We start from the raw sequence: 23,143 nt of genomic DNA, 5'->3' as shown, positions 1-23,143 counted from the left end.
ATTAACTACAATAACAATAAATCTAAATGCGTAAAGTATAATTTTTCTTGTTTCAAAATAAAAAAAACTTGCAGTTACACAATATTAAAATATTGTTAGACACAAGCAATTAAAATTGGAATCATTAAGAAAGTAAATCTGAGAGTAACATTTAGTTACTCTCTCTCATATAGTTAACTAAGGTTGTGTCATCAACATAGATAATTTGTTTGGCAAATTGGGAGCAAGGTCATTAATATTATAACAAGCAAAAAATCTCAAAACAGACGTGGGATGTATCACATTTAATCTAAGAGAATAATAATCATTAAAACAGTCCTGGTTGATGGGAGAGATAGTTCAATAGAAATTCATACTTCACTATTCTGGTGTATTATCTGGTAAGGTAGCTTCCCTGTAAATCTACTTGAAAATAATTTCCTATCCAGTGAGATAGCTTTCATTTCCATTCTGAATTCCTTTGGCTATTCTTATTTTCTATTTTTTGGCTATTTGTGATCTAGTGAATATTTTAAAAAGATAACTAATGAGAGAAGACTACACTACAGCAGTTAATGTAGTTTTATTTATTCAAGATTGCAATCTGTTTGTACTTTCAACTGAATTACTTTGAAGTGGCATAACCGTTTTTCATATATGACATTATATTTACAAATTTCTGATAATATTTGGTAATATTTAAAAAGTTAATCATTTCAAGTACAATAACGCAAAACCTTTATCGTATAAAGAGTCTGTAGGATTTAAAAACATTTTCAAAAGGTTTAAGTAAACTAGAAAATATTTCAACGCATTAATGGATTAAATTTGAGGCTCAAATCAGGTAAGATAAATATTTTTTTTTTTCAGTCATAGTTTGATGCAGCTCTCCAAAATTCCCTACCTAGTGCTAGTCGTTTCATTTTAGTATATCCCCTACATCCTTAACAATTTGTTTTAGATATTCCAAACGTTACCTGCCTGCACAATTTTTACCCTCCACCTGTCCTTCCAATATTAAAGTGACTATTCCAGAATACCTTAATATATGGCCTATAAGTCTGTCTCATCTTTCAACTATATTTTTCCAAATACTTCTTTTTTCATCAATTTGCCGCAAAACCTCTTCATTTTTCACTTTATCCACCCATCTGATTTTTAACATTCTCCGTAGCACCATATTTCAAAAGCGTCTAATCTTTTCTTCTTAGGTACTCCGATCAACCAAGTTTCACTTCCATATAAAACTGTGCTCGAAATATATACTTTCAAAAATGTTTTCCTGATGTTTAAATTAATTTTTGATGTAAAGAAACTATATTTCTGACTGAAGGCTCATTTCGCCTAAATAACAAAATTCCTCTGTAAATTTTTTTCCCTTCCTATTTTCACATTCAGTGGTCCATCTTCATTAATTCTACTACATTTCATTACTTTCATTTTGTTCTTGTTTATTTTCATGCGGTAGTTCTTGCGTAGGACTTCATCCATGCTATTCATTGTTTCTTCTAAATCTTTTTTACTCTCAGCTAGAATTACTAATCATCAGAAAATCGCAGCATCTTTATCTTTACACCTTGCACTGTTACGCTAGATCTAAATTGTTCTTTAATATCATTAACTGCTTGTTCTATGTAAATATTAAAAAGTAACTTTTTTATTACGGCTTCTTTGTTACGTTCTTCAGTTATTACTGTTGCTGTTTGGTTCCTGTAAATGTTAGCAATTGTTCTTGTTATTTGAACCATAAAATTTTTATAATGCTGAACATTTTATTCCAGTCTACGTTAGCGAATGCTTTTTGTAGGTCTATAAATGCCAAGTATGTTGGTTTGTTTTTCTTTAATCTTACTTCTACTATTAATCTGAGTGCTAAAATTGCTCCCTTTGTCCCTATACCTGCAATGTATTTCAGTGAGTCCCGAATAAACTTTTTAAGTTAACTGGAAACAAAAGAGGATACCAATTTCATGAAATTCCAGTGGATGATACTATGCCACAATTTGTCACCACAAGTTTTCAAATAACAACATACATCAATTTGATATTCATTTTCAAGTTGGTTTGCAGACAAATCAATTCCTAGCTGTTCAGGATGATTCACCTACTCCTTATACCAAAGATGATCAAGGAGCCTATTTACCTTAGTCAACTACAGTTAGTTTTGCGATCCTAAAGCAAAATTGTATTGATAAAAATATGACATACTTTTAATAGCATTATTTCTTTGCTGATCACCTCACTTACTTACAGCTAAATGTTCCGATCTAAATTAATCTAATCTCTATTAATTTGGAAGCAACTGTGCTTCCAAATAAATTTAATCGCTCAATTTATTGTGTTTTCATGTATTCTTTTAATGAGTTTACTGTTAGCAAAAAGTTTATTAGTAAAGCAATTTATGTTTAATATTAATTTTTGTTATACATTGTTGCAATTTTTACTGCAGATACACTTGTTTCATTTTGTTACTGGATTACTGTAATAATGTAAATAAGGTTGTTATAGAGGATGTTTGTTGTTTTCATTAAACATATTTATTCTCACATTATATCTATTAACATTAATGTATATCATGTCAATTGACTTACATAAATAAATAGAAAAAGATATAAAAACAAAGATTAAATAATTAACTCATTGTCAAATGAGAACAACTACTTTTTAACTTGTTCAACATTATGCACCATTATTTAACATTATTCATATTAACAAGGAACATCAGCTTTTAACGTCTCAGTAAATGTAAATATCTCTCTTTACAAAAAATGATATATAGTAAGAATGTTCTTAGAATTACTATGCATTTTCAAAAAAAAACAAATGATGATAATGATTTTTTTGTCTTCAGTCATTTGACTGATTTCATGTAGCTCTCTAAGATTCCCTATCTAGGGCCTCATTTCATTACAGTATACCCCCTACATCCTACATCCCTAATAATTTTTTTTGACATATTCAAAATATTGCCTACTTGCACAATTTTTCCCATCTACCAGTCCCTCCAATATCAACACGACTATTCAGGATGTCTTAATATGTGGTCTATATATCTGTTTCTTCTTTTAACTATATTTTTCCAAATGCTTTTATCATCAATTTCCCACAACACCTCTTCATTTGTCACTTTATACCACCACCTGATTTTTAACATTCTCCTGTAGCACCACATTTCAAAAGCTTCTAGTCTTTTCTTCTCAAGTACTCCAATCGTCCAAGTTTTACTTCCATATAAAGTTACGCTCCAAACATAAACTTTCAAAAATGTTTTCCTGATGTTTAAATTAATTTTTGATATAAACAAATTATATTTCTGACTGAACGCTCATTTCGCCTGTGATATTTGGAATTTTATAATGCTCCTGCAATGTCAATCTTTAGTAATTCTACTTCCTAAATAACAAAATTCTTCTACCTCCCCAATCTTTCGTCTTCCTATTTTTATATTCAGTGGTTTATCTACATTATTTCTACTACATTTCATTACTTTTGCTTTATTTTCATGCGGTAGTTCTTACATAAGACCTCATCCATGCCATTCATTGTTTCTTCTAAATCTTTTTTACTCTCAGCTAGAATTACTATATCATCAGCAAATTGTAGCATCTTTATCTTTTCATCTTGCACTGCTTCCCTGGATCTAAATTGTTCTTTAACATCACTAACTGCTAGTTCTATGTAAAGATTAAAAAGTAAACAGGGTAAGGAACATCCTTGTCAGACTCCCTTTCTTATGTTCTTTGATTATTACAGTTGCAGTTGTTTGGTTACTGTAAATGTTAGCAATTGTTCTTCTACCTCTATACTTGAATCTTAAATTTTTTAAAATGCTGAATATTTTATTCCAGTCTACGTTAGCGAATGCCTTTTCTAGGTCTATAAATGCCAAGTATGTTGGTTTGTTTTTCTTTAATCTTACTTCTACTATTAATCTGAGAGCTAAAATTGCTCCCCTTGTCCCTATACCTTTCCTGAAACCAAATTGGTCTTCTCCTAACACTTCTACCACTTTCCTTTCAGTTTTTCTGTACAGAATTCTAGTTAAGATTTTTGATGCGCAAGTAGTTAAGCTTACTGTTCTGTATTCTTCACATTTATCTGCTCCTGCTTTCTTTGGTATCATAAAATATCACTCTTTTTGAAGTCTGACGGAACTTCCCCTTTTTCGTAGCCTTTCTGCCATTCGGATCTTTTAACGCTCTATTAAATATAGATCTCAGTATTGTATTTCCCTGTTCACCCTCTTCAACCTCTATAACACAATTTTCTAATTCATTTCCGCCACATAACTCTTCCATATATTCCACCCACCTATCGACCTTTTCTTTCGTATTATAAATCTGTGTACCAACTATATTTAACACATTATTAGATTTTAATTTATGTACTACAATATTCTCTTTACCTTTCCTGTATGATCCATCTATTTTACCAATCTTCATTTTTCTTTCCAGTTTGTACTTACTGTTTATAGTATTTTGTAATTGTCAACAGTTCCTTTTACTTTCTTCATCACTAGCATTCTTATATTTTCTATGTTCATCCATCAGCTGCAATACATCCTCTGATATCCAAGGTTTTCTACCACTTCTCTTCTGCCTAAGTTTGCTTCTGCTGATTTAAGAATTTCCTTTTTAACATTCTCCCATTCTTCTTCTACATTTTCTACCTATTTTTTTTACTCAGACCTCTTGTGATGTCCTCCTCAAAAATCTGCTTTACCTCCTCTTCCTCAAGCTTTTCTAAATTCCACCGATACATCTGGCACTTTTTCTTCAGGTTTTTAAACCCCAATCTATATCTCATTATCACTAAATTATGGTCACTATCAATGTCTGCTGCAGGATATGCTTTTCAGTCAAGTAGTTAATTTCCAAATCTTTGTTTAACCATAATATAATCTATCTGATATCTTACAATATCACCAGGTTTTTTCCATATGTATATTCTTCTATTATGATTTTTAAACTGGGTGTTGGCAGTTACTAAATTATACTTCGTGCAAAACTCTATAAGTCAGTCCCCTCTTTCATTCCTTTTGCCCAGCCCATATTCACCCGCAATGGTTCCTTCCTTACCTTTTCCAATGCTTGCATTCCAATCTCTAACTATTATTAAATTTTCATACCCTTTTATGTGCTTAATTGCGTCATCAGTTTCTTTTTATACACACTCTACCTTATCATCATCATGGGCACTTGTAAGCATATAGACATTAACAATCGTTGTCAGCTTAGGTTTTGATTTAATCCTTATTACAATGATTCTATGGCTATGCATTTTGATATACTCTACTCTCCCCTATCTTCTTGTTTATTATGAAACCTACTCCTGCCTGTCCTTTATTTGAAGCTGTGTTAATTATTCTAAAGCCACCTCTCCAAAAGTCGTTTTCCACTTCCTACTGAACCTCACTGATTCCTACTACATCTACATTAAACCTATCCTCCATTCCCTCTTTAAATTTTCTAATCTACCAACCTTTTATAGACTTCTAACATTCCATGCTCCAACTCGTATAATGCTACTTTTTAATTTTCTGGTAACCCCTTCCTTAGTGGTTCCCACCCAGAGATTCATACGGGGGACTAGTTTACCTCTGAAATATTTTACCAAGGAAACTGCCTCCATCTTTATTACATGAAAATGCCCACATTTTATTGAAAAAAAAAAAACAGCCATAGTTTTCCATTGCTTTCAGCTGTGCAGTACTCAGAAGACTGAGTGATGTTTATATGGCCATTTAAGTATTCCTGACCTATGCCCTTAACAAATACTGAAAGAGCTGCTGCCCTCTTTCACGAATTATTCCTTAGTCTGGCTCTCAACAGACACCTCTCCAATATGGTTGCACCTTTGGTCCAGCTACTTTGTATCACTGAGCACTCAAGCCCCCTCGCCATTGGCAAGGTCTCATGATTTATATAGAGAGGGAAATGATAATGATATACATATTAATCACTCTTTGGCCCAAACAGTACTTTACAATCATCAGTTTATCCACTAGCTGTATATTTCTCCTGTTTTTTCAATAATATTTCACTGAGGTGCCTTTATTTTTTTTTTTTGAGGGAAATAACTAGCATGCAAATAACAGCAATAAGAGTTAACTGAATTACAATTATAATTATTTACATAAAGATCATGTTATACTGTATTCAGTTAACTAGTAGAGTGAAGAATAAACAAATGCTGCATTTTTGTTATTGATTTCGTCATGTTTCTGTTGAGTCACGTCTCTTGTATCAGTGTGAATTCACAACGCAGCCATCTATATACACAATCATTATTCATATACAGTAACCATATAATTAATTTGTCATACAGTAGTCAATGTAATCAAAAGTTTAAATAACATTATGTCTTCTCAGTTCTATAAAAACCTTTGATCTTTTCATATTATCACAGTTTTGTTCTAACGTTCAATTTTTGTGTTTCTTTTACGTATTTATTTATTTACTGTAATGTTATTTAAAGATAATATAATGCAATTTTTTTTAAGTTTACTGGAATGTGAGTAGTGTATTCCTAGATTTGTGTCTGTATGACTTGAGTTATACCATTACTTTGACACCATGTCTGATACAGATTCAAATGATAATAGTGCACAATTATTGATATCCCTCCAAAAAATGCTGTGAAAAAAGCCTGTAAGTCATGCAGAAAAACACATCATTTTAAATGCTTACAAAAGCGAATTACAGAGTAATCCAACAGCGTTGATTTCGGATGTCGTTAATAAACTGCTAACATAAGTGGATGTTGTGCTGCTTCAGTGTACAATGTGATTCATGAGCATAAATCTACTAATGAATTACGGTTTCCTAAAAAAACAAAACCCTGCTGATAAATTGAACAAAAAGTTGACCATTTCGATAAAAATACGATTCATAAAGTACACATATTTTATTTATAGAGAAATGGTTTAGTGATGTATTCCACTCCATGTGCTCCACTACTCCACTGGAAGATAATTCAGTTATTGTCTTAGACAAGGCCACTTATCATCTATGTAAAAAGGAAAGAATTTCAGCCATGTCTTTGAAAAAGAATATCAAAATGTGACTTAGTTCATAAGGGGTGATTTTTAAAGAGGATGAACTTAAGGTCCAATTATTACAAAAGGGTTTCACATATTAAAAGTAATTTTAATGTGTAACAGCTGATCAGTTAATAAGATCCAGTGTCAAAACCATGCTTCAATTACTTCCCTATCATTGTATACTCAATCCAATTGAGTTAATTTGGAGACAAATTAAAAGTTATGTTGCTTTTAAAATATCTGATGTTAAAAATTTACGCTTAAAAGCCATGAATAAAACAGGCCAGCAGGAATGGTAAAATTGTATAAAACATGTAACAGGATACTACTGAACCAATAATTTGGAATTGGATAACATAAAAGAAAACAAAATTGAGTTTTCTGTTGAATCTCTTAATACTGACTGCACTATGGATTCTTGTAACCAGATAACAAAAACTAAATTGAATTTATTATTTGTTTATTATCATAGATATTTAATCAACGATAGTGAAATTTTACTGTTTGTGGACAAGTGACAATTTCGTAACTCTTAAAAAACTCAAATAAAATGTTTTAATTTATTTAAATTAAAAATATAATAGCGTATGGTTACTGCAAATTAACATCGTGAAGTTTTCTTTTATATGCATCAGGATTTACAGGAGATGCTTGTGAATCGGCTGCCAGAAACTCATACATGCAGTTTGTTTACGTGAACTCTATAAGCTAACTGAATAAGATATAGGTATCAGTTCAACCATTCCAGAGAGTCATTAATTGAACACCAAAAAAATGAAGTATTCCACTAACAGAATTAATTTAAAGACCAGTTTAAAATAATTGAATTTGAACAGTCTTGCAGCATTGTAGTGCAGGACACTAATGTGCAAACTACTCAGATAATTGATCAACTACTTTAATTAATAATTAAATAAAATTGGTGGTTATTAAGTATATAGTGCAGAATCAGTTTACTTTAACTACTCTGCAGCCTATAAAATGCAAAACAGAACACATCCTGACACATTTTTTCTATGTATGGTATAAGGTTTATTTAAGAGATCTCTCTTGGTCAAAGTTGTAGAAGTGAAACTGGGAAATATTAATAGATAAACGGTTGTTATAAATTGAAAAAAAAAAATTAAATATTTAATGCAATAAAACAACAATGGAAATTAAAACAAATGTGGATATTAGCAACAGTTTTACAACATTTAGAATAGCAGTAAGAATGTTGCATTTGGTAAAATTTAAATGGCACACTAAAAATAACTTTATCAATCTGTAAAAAAATTTAAATTTTGATCATTTTGAAACTTAAAAAAAGCTATAAGAATTGTGATACACTGGTTATCTTGCTGTTCAAGAAAGCAGAGAACAAATTATTGCAAACATAGAGATAAATAACTTACCTTAAAGTAGACTGTATAAACAAGTCCAAGCTCTGAATAATTGTGCTATAATTGGGTGTATGAAATATACAAGCAAGTGACTAATATTATTCATATTACAAAAATGAAAAAAAATTGTATTAACAACATATACAACAGTAGCGTTTAGCAGTAGCTACCAATATAAAGACAGCTGCAAAAAAAAAACATTATTATCGTAAACACACTCTTCTAGCTTGTTCCTCTGTTCTAAATTGTAAATAAATTCCTTCAAACTAATTAATTTAAACTGGGCCAGCACTAGTACACATAAAGTGAAGTAAACATTCAAGGTGAAATATTTCTATCCTAGCAGAAGACTAAATTTAAAAAAACTTCTAATTTAAGATAAAATAAAATTAAGAATACTTCAAAAATGTAATGCAAGAGGAACGGCAATATACACGTTCTAATCAATAATTAAAAAAAAATTGTTGTATTAACTATTCAGTTGGAAAAAGAATGTTTCTGGCTATCAAATGTTACACAAGTCTCAGAACATTTGAATAAATAAAACAATACTGGTAGAGATTTATAAATTTACTGGAAGTATTTGATTTCAGTTAAAAGTTTTTCAAGAAATTACATGGTTAATTTTTAAGAAACAAAATCTGATTACAGGTAACTGCTGTACCAGAAATTACATATTACATAAAAGAATTTAATAAAATTGTAAAAAGAATTACATTTTAAGCTTTTCATGGTATTAAGTGAATTTAGCGTTAAGAAAAAAACTTACAAACACAATTCATAGCAGCAAAACTATTACAGAGGAAGACCACATGGGCTACACATGAAATAAAAACACATGCAATGAAAATGTTGTCAAAACATAAATTAAGTTCAGGAAAGAACATATATGTAATTTATAAACAGATCACTGAAAGTGTAAACATTCAAAATAATTTCTACGTGGTATTAACCACAAAACCTAAGATAATTACAACTGCCCATCAACATAACATCTAACAACCATACTTGATAAAGATTTCGACTACATTGTAATCACTGTAATATACAAAAGAGATGTTAATTTAAGATTATTAATTTTATAAACTTACTGCCGGAAACCTTGCGTTATATTTCTTTTTCTTACTTGGCATTGTTTATATTTACCACTTAAAATTCGCACTCACTCTCACACACACACATCCGAAACACTCAGAACGTCAACTACTATTTAACATTAACCTATTGTCTCAGAGCAGCAAGATGTTACTGGTTTGCTCGCTTACTGCTTGTTTGATATATTTCCCAGGTCTCAGCTGATGCTATTTGTAAAATTGGTAATCGTTAAAATAAAATATGAAGTCTAGTTCTGAAATAAATTACTTCAGTAGAATACATTATTTTGTCGTAGAAACGTTTAGGGAATGATAGAGCTTGTTTTGATATTATGAGGAGTTGAATTACAATTGTAACACGTATCATCATCAAGTACGGTTTATTTTTTAATATATTATTATAATTGATCTTCATACAGAGTTAATTGAAAAATAAATATTGAAATTGGTGGGATATAAAACCCAAAAAATTTAGTCGCATAAATTTTTTTACAGATTATTTTAGGTTTAATAAGTTTTAAGATATGTTAGGTAATAAAATATTACATGACAATAGAGAAAACTTAGCCCAGTTCCCAGTTTCTGTATTGATTGATATAACGAAACATTACTGCACTTTTTAAAATTATAAACTAAAAATTTTCGGGGAAATTATTTTTTCATAATATATTTATATATATACTTCAGTGGAGTTAATGGCGCCCGCTTTAAAGTAGATAGGAAAGCGCTGTGGTATGTATTTTATTAAATTGTTTTTGCTAGATATAAAAAGATTTTTCCGTTTACGAAAAAGCAACATTGATCAAATATATCACTTGGGTACTTAGGAAAATCCTTTCCTAAGGACATAGAATAGGTACCTTTAAAAATAATGATTTGGTACTAACTCCATAGAATAGTTCCAAAATATAGCTCAAAGAACCATGTTTGTCATACTAATTAATAGTATAAATACTCGATGTAATTGTAAACAAATAACTTTAAACATTTTTTTATACCAATTAATGCATTTTTTAGGTATTTTTAATACCTGGTGATTTGTACTGATTATTATGAGGTTAACTTAACTCTACCTGATTTTCTAAATCTATAATTAATGAATGCAGAGGGAAAGGAATTGTTCAGTAAGCCATTTTTCCTGTTTTCATTATGGTGTCTAAAATTTATACATTTAATTAGGTATTAATTAAATTAAAATGTGCTTTAGAAATTTTTTTATACTATAATATAATAGTACTATGTTATATTATTTGCCTTTTTATCAGAAATTGTGATTTGTGATTTTATAAATGGCACTTATCTTGAATAGAAAACATGTTTAATAAGCCATCAGTGGTCAAAAAGTATATTTAATCTGTTATATTTTTCCATTTAATGTGTTTATAAGTACTGTGTTATTTAAGTTTGTTTAGACATTACTTTCATGTACTATGATTTTGCTATTATTTCTTAGTAATTGTTAAAGGTACAGTATTGTCATTTTTTGTTTAAAGACTTAAAATTATGAAGATTAAATTGAGAATGATTTCATTGTATGCTGTTTTGAGTAATGTCACTTTGTTTTGCAAAAAATCATTCTGTAGTTTTCCTTATGAAAAACTCCCATAACAGTTAATATCATTGCCAGTTCAGCCTTAAAAATAAATAATAAGAATGATTACAGATCTTCCATATAATCATAAAAATTTAATTTGTATAAAAAAGATTATTTATTTTTAATATTATTTTATGAAGACATTACAAAGACTTCTGCATTGTTCAGCTGCCACAGTTACAGACATATATTCATAGAGTATTAAATTCTACACATTAAGCATAATAATTTTTCTAAGATTGAACAGGGTACTCTAGAATATTTTTTTTTAATATTCTCCCTTGGTTACCAGTAATAAGTAAATCAAGAATTGAACTAAAATTCATTGAACAAAAATATTCTAGTATGTCTAATCCTAATAATTGTCTAGTAATTACTATTTTTCTAATTACTCAAGTTTATTAATATTACTATTTATTCCTATATTCTTCTTCTTTATATTTGTTATTCTGCATCTGTGTAATGAATTGATCAGCAAGATTTTGAAAAATTCTTTATTTTATTTCTGATTGTTCTAAAAAAATTTATTTAAAGGACCTATTGGATTTATCATTACATATTTGCTTACAATTAATCATATGAATGCTAATGCTGGTAAATTTTTCTTGTGATACAGTTTTAGTACAATTTAAATATTTTAAGTTAATTATGCGTTTAAAAATATTAGTTTTCAATGAACTAACAGTCTGTTATTAAATTTATGTATGTGTGTGCGTTTTGTCTAGGATTTTAATTTTGCATTTGAATTAAGCATCATTAGAGGATTATAGAAATAGTTGAATGGCTGCAATCGGCCATCAGGTTACCTCAAAATGGCTGCCATAATTAAAATTTTGTAATCATTATTCAATAACTATGTAAGCTGGTTTAAAAGTGCTAATGTAAGGTTTACTCAAATATATAAATATTAATTTTGTAAATCTAGTGTAAGACCTCCAAAATGGTGGAAAACTAACTTTTTAATAATTTAAACAATCTTACATGGATACCACATAACTTCCTTATAAGCCAATTAAATTATATATATATATATATATATATAAATATTCTTTTAAAATTAAACTTAAATAAAATTTTATTTCATTAATAATTTCTGTATCTTTTTTTATTGTTATTAATGAATTATTATTTATTGTAAAAAATTTTTATAACCAGAGGCTAATAATTATTAATAAATCAATATATTTAAATTTAACAAAAAAAAAAAAGTAGATGAAGTTGGATTAGAACTGATATGCCTTTCCCTTTTTAGATCCAGTTACTTCATTTATTTGGCTATAACTCTGTTACCAATGAAAATAAGTATCACTTTATGATATAATGTTAAAAAGCTTTCAATGAGGACTTATTACTGCAGTTAAGAAAAGGTAAAAAATTCAGTTTTTTTTGGATCTTCAGCTTTTTGAACACTTTGGTTCAGTTGATTGCAATCAAAAGGGGAGGTGCACAACTAGATATTACAACAGTCCAAATCAAAAATTTCAACATCCTACGGCTAATCGTTTTTGAGTTATGCAAGATACATACAGACATCATGCCGAAACTAGTCAAAGTGGATTCAGGGATGGTCATAATGGATATTTTCATTGAAATCTGAAACCAACATTTTTCGCATCACAATACTTACTTCCTTTACCTCATACAAGGAAGTAAAAACATGAGATAAATAAATTACATGAAGTAATTACATTTAGAAGGTAGAAATAATAACTCTGTTTAAAATAAATTAATAATTGAGAGAATCGTAATAATAATAATAAGAAGAAGAAGAATGTTTGTAAGGGAAAGTCTTACTAGAGTTTTCATTAAAACCTGGTTTTTATTTCAAATATTACATATTTTGTTCCCTTTTTTGTTCTTAATTTTTAACTAGTATTATACCATATAATTTGTTTAAATTATTTTTACTTTAGGTTTATGTCATCTAAATATCTTGTCTATAAGATATATATATATTATAATCATACATGTATGAATTGCATTGTTTTTTTCTCAAGATACTATATAACTTGAGAAAAGAGAAAAGAGAGAACAGCCAATAATGGTAAGCATTCATTCTGTAGATGAAACTTATCATTAAATTTAAAATAGTTTTGTTTAAATAAATGATTAATCATTGTAATGAAGTTTTTCTTATTACACTTATAGTATGTTCAGTGCATATGTTTGAATATGTACTATTAATATCATAAGAAACCAATTAGTTCATGTGTGATAAACTTTTCCACTAAGATAAAATGTTTACTCATTGCTAAACACAATATAATCGAGAAAGTTGTCATCTTCATGCTGCAACAATTTTAATTGCAAGTCAGCATGCACAGCATAGTCATAGGCTTCAAAGCTGTAAATGGATACATATGTAAGCATTTCTTAAAACATTCCACTGGCATTATTAGTTTGCAGCAGGCCTTCCTAATAGATTTTTTAGGACTATGCAAGAATGACTTGACACATTCAGCAAATATCCTTATTTGGCCCATACTCTTTCCTTTATACAGATTTCCAGTTATTTCTAACTGATATGCCATTGATTAATCTTATTGTCACATGGGAGGATCACAATTAAACTTTCTACAAAGTGCATGTTGAACTGTAACTAAAGATTTACATTTTGCAAACTGCAAAACACAGAAGGCATTATGCTCAGGAGTTGCTGCTACATTTGCTATTGGCACTGTCAAGTAGAAAGTAGAGAATCAGTCCTTGCGCGCAACTAAAACTGCACTTTTTGATCTTTGATCGTAGTCTTTAATCAGTACTGTATACCTCATCCAAGAGATATTAAACAGATTAAAACCCTGGTATTCTTTTTTGTTCACCTGGTATTTCTAGTATTTTGTTCCTTTCCATTAATTATGAATTTTTATAGTTGGAATAAATTTGTTCTAGTAGGAATAAATATTGTATTTAGATTTATTAAATATAACTACTGCTATTACATTATTATTGATGAAACTTATTGATGCAAATTAAATCTGAATATGTGAATATCAAATTAAATATAGAAGTCCAGCTCCAGTAGTCTAATCCAGTAGTGCTACAGCTGAACAGTATCCTGACCTTGAAGTCAGTTCAGTTTTAAGTAGTGGTGGCTTGAATATAGGCACTGTGGAACTGCAGCACCCCTGTTTCCACGTGATATTGATATAACATTTAATATAATGAGTCCTTTTTTTCTTTTGTTTGTACAATATATAATCCTTAAGCTTAATGTCAGTAGCCATCCTCCAGTTTATGAAAAAGATACAAAAATGAAGCTGCACATGAGGCTCAAGGGAGAGAGAATACTGTCACTCCTGCAATGCTGACTCTGACATGCTGGTGGAAGGTAGTCTTTTTTTACTCCATGTGTGTATGGAATGTTGCTTGTTCATTCCCTTTTCTGGTTAAGTCGGTGGAAGGAATATGAAAGCGGGGTTTAGTTGTTTTTTCAGTAGTGATCAGAAGATGGCAGAAAGCAAGGGCTCTTTGATTGCCAAATCTGCTCAAACACATACTGGAAGGGCAAAAGAGAAGGTAATTAGTAAAAACTAATTATGTATTTGTTTCTGTATGCATATAAATTTAAATTAAAAGCACTATTGGACTATAATGTTTTAAGTGGACATTTTGTTAAGTTATTATTTAATAATACTAAAAAATATTATCTGTATGACATTTTATTATTTATTTGGTTAAACCGATTATGATTTTTAAGCACAATGTTCTTAAAAACCGTATACCATATTCTTGAATGTGATGAAGTGTAGAATTAGATTATTATCCTGCTTCCTATTCTGTTTGATTGATTTTTTTTGGTTCTTTTATTTTACAGAAAACTTTAACCATGGCCTTGAAAAGGCCCAGGAAAAAATTTTCTGGAGCAGCACCCCCATTAATTTTAGCTATGAGCCACCACTGGTTTCAAGCAAAGCCCACCGGGCTGGTCTAGTGGTTAACTCGTCATCACAAATCAGCCGATTTTGAAGTCGAGAGTTCTAAGGTTCAAATCCTAGTAAAGGCAGTTAGTTTTATATGGATTTGAATCCTAGATAGTAGACGCCGATGTTATTTGGTGGTTGGGCTTCAATTAACCATCCTTCTCAGGAATGATCAACCTGAGACTGTACATATCTACACTTCATTTACTTTCATACATATCAACCTCATTCATCCTCTAAAGTATACCTTACAATCGTTCTGAAGGCTAAACTGAAAGAGAATTTTAAGCAAAAATAACTATTAATGTGAATACTTATATTTTGAATATGGCTACTAAAATTAATACTTAATAGCCACATTAAGTCTTTGAAGATGGTCACAAGGGCAGCTGAAAACCTTTTTTGAAATATTTTAATTGAGTTGGATTGTTTTTACAGAAGTTTATAGTTTTAATTGATAAATAATAATTACAGGGTATATCAATTTTCGACACAATTTCCAAAATGTCTATAGGTATTCCTGAAGAATTATACAGATGGATAGATTTGGGAGATCAAGGTTGGTATGTAAAATTAATACCAAGATGGTCTCAGCAAAGATTTTTCAGTACATTATCTTGTTAATTTGTTATTAATTTTAGCATAGTTAAGAGGAAAAAGTTGCACATGATTTAGTCAATGATAAAGGGGCCTTGGATCAAATAACTCTTTTTATTATAAAATCCATTTTTTACATAAATATTGTAAAAAAGCATTTATAATTTACAGACCCTATATTGAAGTGCAGAATCACTTTTTTTGGTGTTGTGGAGGGTTTGAAGATTAAACAAGCTGCCTTTTCTCTCCATTACTCTTTGTTTTTAATGATTTGGGTGATGAGATTGGAGGTGGAATAAATACATTAAATATTAGATTACTTCTGTATGCGTATAATGTGTTGATGGTACCTGATCCTGAGATTCTTCAAAATTTATTAATAAACTGTTAGCTTATTGTGTTAAACATAACTTTGTAGATTTATATAAATCTGAAATAATATTGTTTAAAAAACAAGGTAAACTGAGAAAACCAGAACAATGGGAATTTAATAATAATAAAATAGAAATAAACAAATTTAAAGTAAAAAAATTGTTGTGAAAGTAATAAATAAATTCCTATTATCTTTTCTGCTAAGATCACTGTAGTTTCTATATTTACTACTGCTAACCTTTCTTAGCTTCATTCTTTATCTCTTTATCTTTTTGGTGCGTTTCGGAACTACTCCATTGTCAATACGTTTTGACAATGAAGTGGTTCCAAAATGCTTCAACAAGAGATAAAAGAATGAAGCTAAAAAAGGTAAGCAGTACTAACATACTTTAAAAAGATTTAAAGTATTCAACTAAGTCATTAATGGCAAATCTTAAAAACAGAACTTAGAGCTAATTTTACATTCATTAATGATGGAACTGATTTTATGCTATTATAAATTGAAGAAGAAATGAGGAAATCACTCACTTTACTCTTACATTTTCCAGTAAATAAGATATGGGGTGCTTGATACTCTTGAGAACAGATTTTTGGGTATGACTTGTGATTTAAAGCAGGTTGCCTACAACATTTTAGTTATAGGGACTGCATACTTAAATACACATATGTATTCATAATAGGGTCATGTATTCAACAATTTAATTTAATTATAATTTTATCTAACATTATGGATAATATACACATAGGATCATGTTTGCTTAAACTATAACCATAACAATCTACAGAGTAGCCGCAAAGTTTGATATAAGCATGATATAAGATACAGAATGGTAACACACTATATTGTCAGATGATTATAAAGGTTAAGTGATTTCAGTTACTCAACAAAGTGTGAGATTTCTTAGAAGTTGATATCATTATGATGTGTTGACAATTCTGATTTCTGCAGTGTTAAATTAAAAAAGACAGACACAATTGAGCAATCAATTGAAGAAAGACTTGGTGCTAGAGTTTGGATGCATGACCGTACAAATGCAAATGAAAACTATGAAAAAATGAGAGAAATCCATTCAGTGTTTTGGTAGGGAAGTTCCATCAGTAGTTAACATTCCCGGAAAAAATCTTTTTCCACCAGGCCAGTCTTCAGTTTGAAGTGATGTGGCTGTTCTTCCAGTTGATTATATAGTTCTGATGTGTTCAGAAATACTGTTTACCATCTCTTCTTAAGTTAATCAGCAAAAGTTCTCTTCACTCAACACTTCAGAAAATAGTGAAAAAATATGGGTTTAAACACTTTAAGCCTGCTTGTGTTAATGAGCTTTCAGACCGGAACATGGCTTTAAGGGAAACTTCTTTAAAACTCTTCTAAGGTGTTTTCCCAATGTTCAATCAAAGAAACCGGTTTTCTTCAGCAATTGTCATTTACCTGTTTAGTAGATTTTGGATGTGCACTTTGGTGTAAAGAAAGCTCTCACTTGCAGACTACTCAACACATATAATGATGAGGATAATGATTGAAGTATTGCATTCTTCACATGATTGAAAATTAATATATTTCTCAGTTTCGATTATTTGGTATGTACCAGGTAGAGGTACCTAACAGCCTGTGCTGGCCTGCATGGTGCAAGTGGTAGTGTCTCAGCCTTTTGTCTGGAGGTCCCAGGTGTGAATCCCAGTCAGGCATGGCATTTTTGACATGCTACAAAATTGCCATTTCATCTCATCCTCTGAAGCAATACCTAATGGTGGTCCAGAGGCTGAAGAAAAAAAAATACATTTCTAACAGCTAATCAATTTACAGCCTTTTGTAGCATAATCAAAGAAAAAATCTTCAATTTGCAAATAAGGAATGATGAGCTGAAAACGGTTCCCTAAAACTGATTTTAGCATGTTATTTCAACATGGAAATGATCAATAAATCATTAAATGGACTTGACAACTGAAAAAGCTGTGTGTGGTTAAGGGAGTAGCACAATCAGATAAAATTTACAGTAAGTTTTGTGTGTAAATATATTAAATGACAAACAGTTGATGTCTATTTCCTTATATGGAAAGGAAACGTTTTGTAAAATTCAATTATATTACGTATAATTTACACACCACATATATAACATTCATTTTTAGATATTATTTTAATATTAATCTTATATTATGTTACTTATAGTTATTTTTGAATGTTATTTTTTAACTTTTATTTTTACTTTCTTGTATGAAGTAAAGAAAGTATTGTGATCATGTAAAATTTTGGTTTTCTGATTTCAACAGAAATATCCATTTTGACCATCACTGAATCCATTTTGACTAGTTTCAGTGTGACGTCTGTACGTGTGTATCTCACATAACTCAAAATGATTAGCCATAGGATGTTGAAATTTTTTATTTGGACTGTTGTAACATGTAGTTGTGCACCTCCCCTTTTGATTGCAATCAACTGAACCAAAAGTGTTCAAAAAGCTCAAGATCCAAAAAAATGGATTTTTGACTTTTTCTTTAACTGTAGTAATAAGCTCTCATTGAGAGCTTTTCAACGATATATCATAAGTGGTACTTATTTTCATTGGTTCCAGAGTTATAGCAAAATAAAATTTTAATTAATGAAATATTTGTATCTAATAAAGGGAAGGCACATCGGTTTGAATCCGACTCCACATACATATATTTTTTAACCTTTTTTTTTTTTTAATTTAAATATTGATTTATTAGTAATTATTAATCTTTGACTGAAAAAAAAATTAACAATAAATAATCATTCAGTAATAACAATATAAAAAATATATATGGAAAAAAATCTGAAGTTACTACTGAAATGAAATTTTGTACTTTTTATTTTAATTAAAAAAATTTACAGAGGTTAATAATTATTGACAAATCAATATATTTAAATTTAAAAAAAAATGTGTGTATTTGAAGTATGTCGTGGAAGTATGCATAGGTGTATATGTCTACGGTTACAAATCCGACAGTTTCTCACTTAACCCAGACATCTACTAGAACGACGTGAAACAAATATTTCAAGTAATATAAAATGATAATAGGGACACCACAAAAAATGTGATGTATGTGTTGTCCACCACAATGCAGATGTGTAACTGTCCGCCTTATTAAAGAACTGGAGGATCGTATCTTACTTTCAAATGAAATAAGTTTAAATGAAGTGCAGCAAAAAATGTGTATACGTGATTTACAAGGCGTACAAGGGTCATGTAGTGTCCACATCAGATTTTAAGTTAGTCACTGAAGAGAAGGGAATAAATTTAGTCACTAAATAAAGGGAATACATTTTTTTAACTACAATTCGAATCAGATTTACATTATACACATTTTTCTCGTTTCTGAACTCTATTCGGTACAATTTAGTTTTTCTGTTCGGTAAAATTTGTTTTTTATAACATCTATTTAGTTCTGAAATAGAGAAAGACGAAATTCTGATACGACTTTAAAATGTTTAAATGATTCCCTTCAAAATAATTTAACGTTTTCTTCCAAATTTTTCAGAGCTAAAAATCTGCTCTATCAGTTGTTTCAAGACTTCTTTTTGAAGGCTTTTGGAAGAAATTTTTTTGTTAATTTGATAACTAGTTGTTTAATATTAAATTTCAAAATTTATCTATTAGTCTAACGACTAAAAATTTTAAAGACAAGTTCAAACAATGTGGGCCTTATTTGTGTAACTAGATCTTACGCATCATATCTGATGAAAATTTTATCATATTGAGTTAAGTAACAAACTAACAAACAGATTTTTTATGGTTACTGAAAGCTGTTTTGTATCTACTGCAGCTGCTAACTTTCAGTGAATAGTAGTTTGTGTTAATTGTTGACATAACAGACGAATCTACCGGGAAACACCAAACGATGATTACAAAAGAATTTCAATGTATTTTAATCATTACATTTTCCAATATCAGAATGAGTTTTATGTGTTGAAATATGGAGTTAATGTAGCATACAACAGTATTACACTGAGTGTAATGATAATTACAAAAAATTCATTACAATATTCTGCCTGCGACTGTGAAGCTGTATTATTATCAACGCTAACAGTTTCCAGGTTGTTACGTTGTATTTTACGAACTTGTGAATATCCTACAGAATTACTAGTATTACACATTATGTAATGTTGGTCAGACTGTTTTGCGTAACTTCCTTTAATGCTTCTTCACGAATAGACAAGATATCGCCATTTTGTCGTTGCTGTTGAGGTTGCGTATTGTACGTTTAGTTAGTGTACACATATCTTGTTATGAACGTTCTAGAATTCAATTTTTGTTGTTAATTTATTTTTAAAAGTTTTTACAGTTGTTTAATAATAAGTATTGGCGTTTGATTTCTATTTTGTTCCTATTAGATCTATCTCAATTTTGGTATAATTTGTTCGTCGACCAACAATTTTGTCAATACGCCTTAAATAGATAGAGAACGCTTTATACTTTTGGTGAGTCTTATTAATATATTCGTTTGTATATCAATAATTCTAGTCTTATATTACGTTACTTATAGTTATTCTGGAGGAAGAATATTTGTAAAATAATCGTCTTAATTGTGTTAATTTTTAATTTGTGTTCAAGTTTGTCATTGAGAAGAAGGGAATAAAACAGTTTTTAACCACAATTCGTCAGATTTATATTACACTGAACGTTTTTCTCGTTTCTGAACTCTAGTAGGTACAGTTTAATTAAGAATTGTTTGTGGTTTGTTTTTATGTTGAATGTCCTTGTGTGAAAAATTTTAAATATTCATAATATATATTTAAAAAATATATAATACAAAGGACGAATAGAAATGTACACTTTAGGGGGAAAAAGCTTTTACCATATTTTCTGACTTTTGTAGCCTAATTTATTTATCGATATGATAAAATTGATTTATAGCTTCTGCTAATTGATTCCATTGGCTTCTTTGTGTAAGTATAGCGTGTATGAAGCAAAGTGTATTTATATGAGAAGTTAAGTTCAATTTTTGGTTTTTATTGAGTTCTTGTGGCTGATTAAACATTCTTTGCAATTTTACATTAGTTATTTAAAGGGTTATAATAATGCAATTTGTAGCATATTAGATTATTCTACTATTTAGAGTTACAGCCCAATTTCTGGGTAGCATGCAGTGAAGTTAATTAAATTAAGGTTATTGTTAAAATTCGGCAATGCAAAGATGTAATTAGTTTAAATTTTCACAGTGATTTAAATTTTCATTAATGATAATGTGGTTTGTCTCTTGTATTTTATTGTTGTCCATTGAAGTTTGAAAAGAAGTGGTTATAACCAAATAGAGGTCAAATTAAAAGATTTTAGTTAAATGGGGATAAGATCAAAACATATAAGATTCTTAAAAGTGATTGCCTATAAATGTAATAAGTTCTTTTTTTGAAAAAACAAATATTGGCAAAATTGTGAATGTGTTAACTAAAAACAAATTAAATTTATTACAAAAAAAAGCTATTTATAATAATATATGTGCCATATTAATTAAGAAAGTCTTATTTAAAAAAAAATGCATTTCCAGTTGTATGTATTGATGATTAACTAAAAACCTCTCCTGTTAGAACAATTTCCTGAAATAGGGATTGCAGCGGTACAATGTTAACTCTGTTAACATTGTGAGTGATACATGCTTGCTATGTTATGTTTGATAATAAAATGTACTTTGTTTTATTTAATCTGATGAGACTATTTCTAGAGAAATGTCCATCTAAAAATAAGTCATAATTCTATGTTTAATATGGAATTTTAATTCTAGACCCCTTTTTCCCAATCATAAAAAGTTGCTCATTTTGGGATTTTGAGACTGATCCCAAGAATCCCTCTCCATATGAAAGATGGAGAAGATTAGAGCATAGCAATTCAATTATGAGTTGAGGATTTTTAAGTAGATAACAAAATGTAAAAATAATTATTTAATTTATATAATTACAAAATTTGATATGGTTGGGTAGGCTTGACAAAAATTATGAAAAAATTGAGTAGAGATTTCATTTAGGTTGATGAATAAGGAAAAAATTAAAACAAGTAAGAAAATGAAAGTTTGGTGAAGTATTTTGTTATTTTTGGTATTTACGTATTAACGCCACCGCAGTTACATCTTTATTTAAAAACAAGTAGTCAATCTGATTTTGGTGGAAAATGGGCAGATAAAGAGTTTAACATATATTCAAAACAGTCTCTTTATTAATTTTAATAAATGGTTATAATTTATTTATTTTATAAATATATAACCAAACTTAACCTACGCTTGCTTTGCTTGCTAACCTTGACTAATTAACAGGAGTGTTTTGATTATTTAAATAATAAATAATTGCGATAATTACTGAATTAATTAAATAAATACTCAAAAAATTACGGTGTTAATTAGTCAAGGTTAGCGAGCGAAGCAAGTGTAGGTTAAGTTTGGGTAAATTAAATTATATTTATAAAATAAATAAATAAATAAATATAAATAACCATTTATTAAAATTAATAAAGAGACTGTTCATTTTCCACCAAAATCAGATTTGTTTTTAATTAAAGCTGTAGCTGCGGTAGCATTAATACGTAAGTACCTTATTTTTGTTATAACGTAAATGAAGTATCAACATTACTAAAACAAGTTTACAAAAAATTAGGGAATTAAGTCTTTAGAAACATTATTTAGACGTTACTTATAGCTACATTGTACATGTACTTAATTTCTGTACCTTAAAAATGTAACTCCAAGCATTGATAAGATATTAATTTATGTATGTTATTAAATTGCTATAGATTATCTATATTCAGGATAAGTGAAGGGAAATGTCAGTTAACATTTCCTTCAGCATCCAGAGTTAAACAAATTGCTGCTTTAGTCATGCTTGGAAGCTGGAATTAGATTCGTTCATTTAAAAAACAATTTAGCTTTCTGTATATTGTTTTTTTAGAAAGAATTTTAAAATTCTTAGGTTGATAATGGCCACAGGTACACTGTTGTACTTATTAATGTTAATAAGTTTGACAGTTTGGAAAGCAACCTTTATTCTTATTTACTTATTCCTTATTATACATCAGTATATAATCATTAGTAAACATTTAAAAAATAATAATTTTATAGTTAGGAGAGAAAATAATTGTTTATATGGGCAAGTTTATATTTGTCATATTCAAAAAATGATAAAATGATAAAATCCAACTACATGATTTTGAATTAAGAAA

The 23,143-nt window shown here is 29.2% G+C and overlaps 2 protein-coding genes across 6 annotated transcripts in view; one reads left to right on the top strand and one right to left on the bottom strand.

Annotated features, from left to right (window-relative positions):
* Positions 1-9,764, bottom strand: part of NC2alpha (negative cofactor 2 alpha) — a 48,607-nt gene extending 38,843 nt beyond the window's left edge. Inside the window, exons 1-2 of one of the 3 annotated variants that reach the window (XM_075356777.1) lie at positions 9,495-9,764; positions 6,669-6,803 (exon numbers count right to left, since the gene is read on the bottom strand). Coding sequence is in view for 1 of the 3 variants with exons in the window: in XM_075356776.1 (XP_075212891.1) it covers positions 9,495-9,536 (42 nt within the window). In the remaining 2 variants the exon portion in view is untranslated. Of the gene's footprint in view, positions 1-6,668; positions 6,804-8,415; positions 8,493-9,494 lie in introns of those variants that run through there. The other 2 variants (XM_075356776.1, XM_075356778.1) reach the window with 2 other exon arrangements.
* A 10,385-nt stretch (positions 9,765-20,149) lies between these two features.
* Positions 20,150-23,143, top strand: part of Caper (RNA-binding protein 39-like protein Caper) — a 59,738-nt gene continuing 56,744 nt past the window's right edge. For all 3 annotated transcript variants that reach the window (XR_012755203.1, XM_075356774.1, XM_075356775.1), the window contains exon 1: positions 20,150-20,418. The gene's annotated coding sequence lies outside the window, so the exon portion shown is untranslated. The remainder of the gene's footprint in view (positions 20,419-23,143) is intronic.

Source organism: Lycorma delicatula, chromosome 2 (genome assembly GCF_047948215.1).
Source record: "Lycorma delicatula isolate Av1 chromosome 2, ASM4794821v1, whole genome shotgun sequence".
Lineage (NCBI taxonomy): Eukaryota > Metazoa > Arthropoda > Insecta > Hemiptera > Fulgoridae > Lycorma > Lycorma delicatula.
Note: the sequence above shows the minus strand (reverse complement) of the source record. Positions and strands in the feature narration are given on the sequence as shown.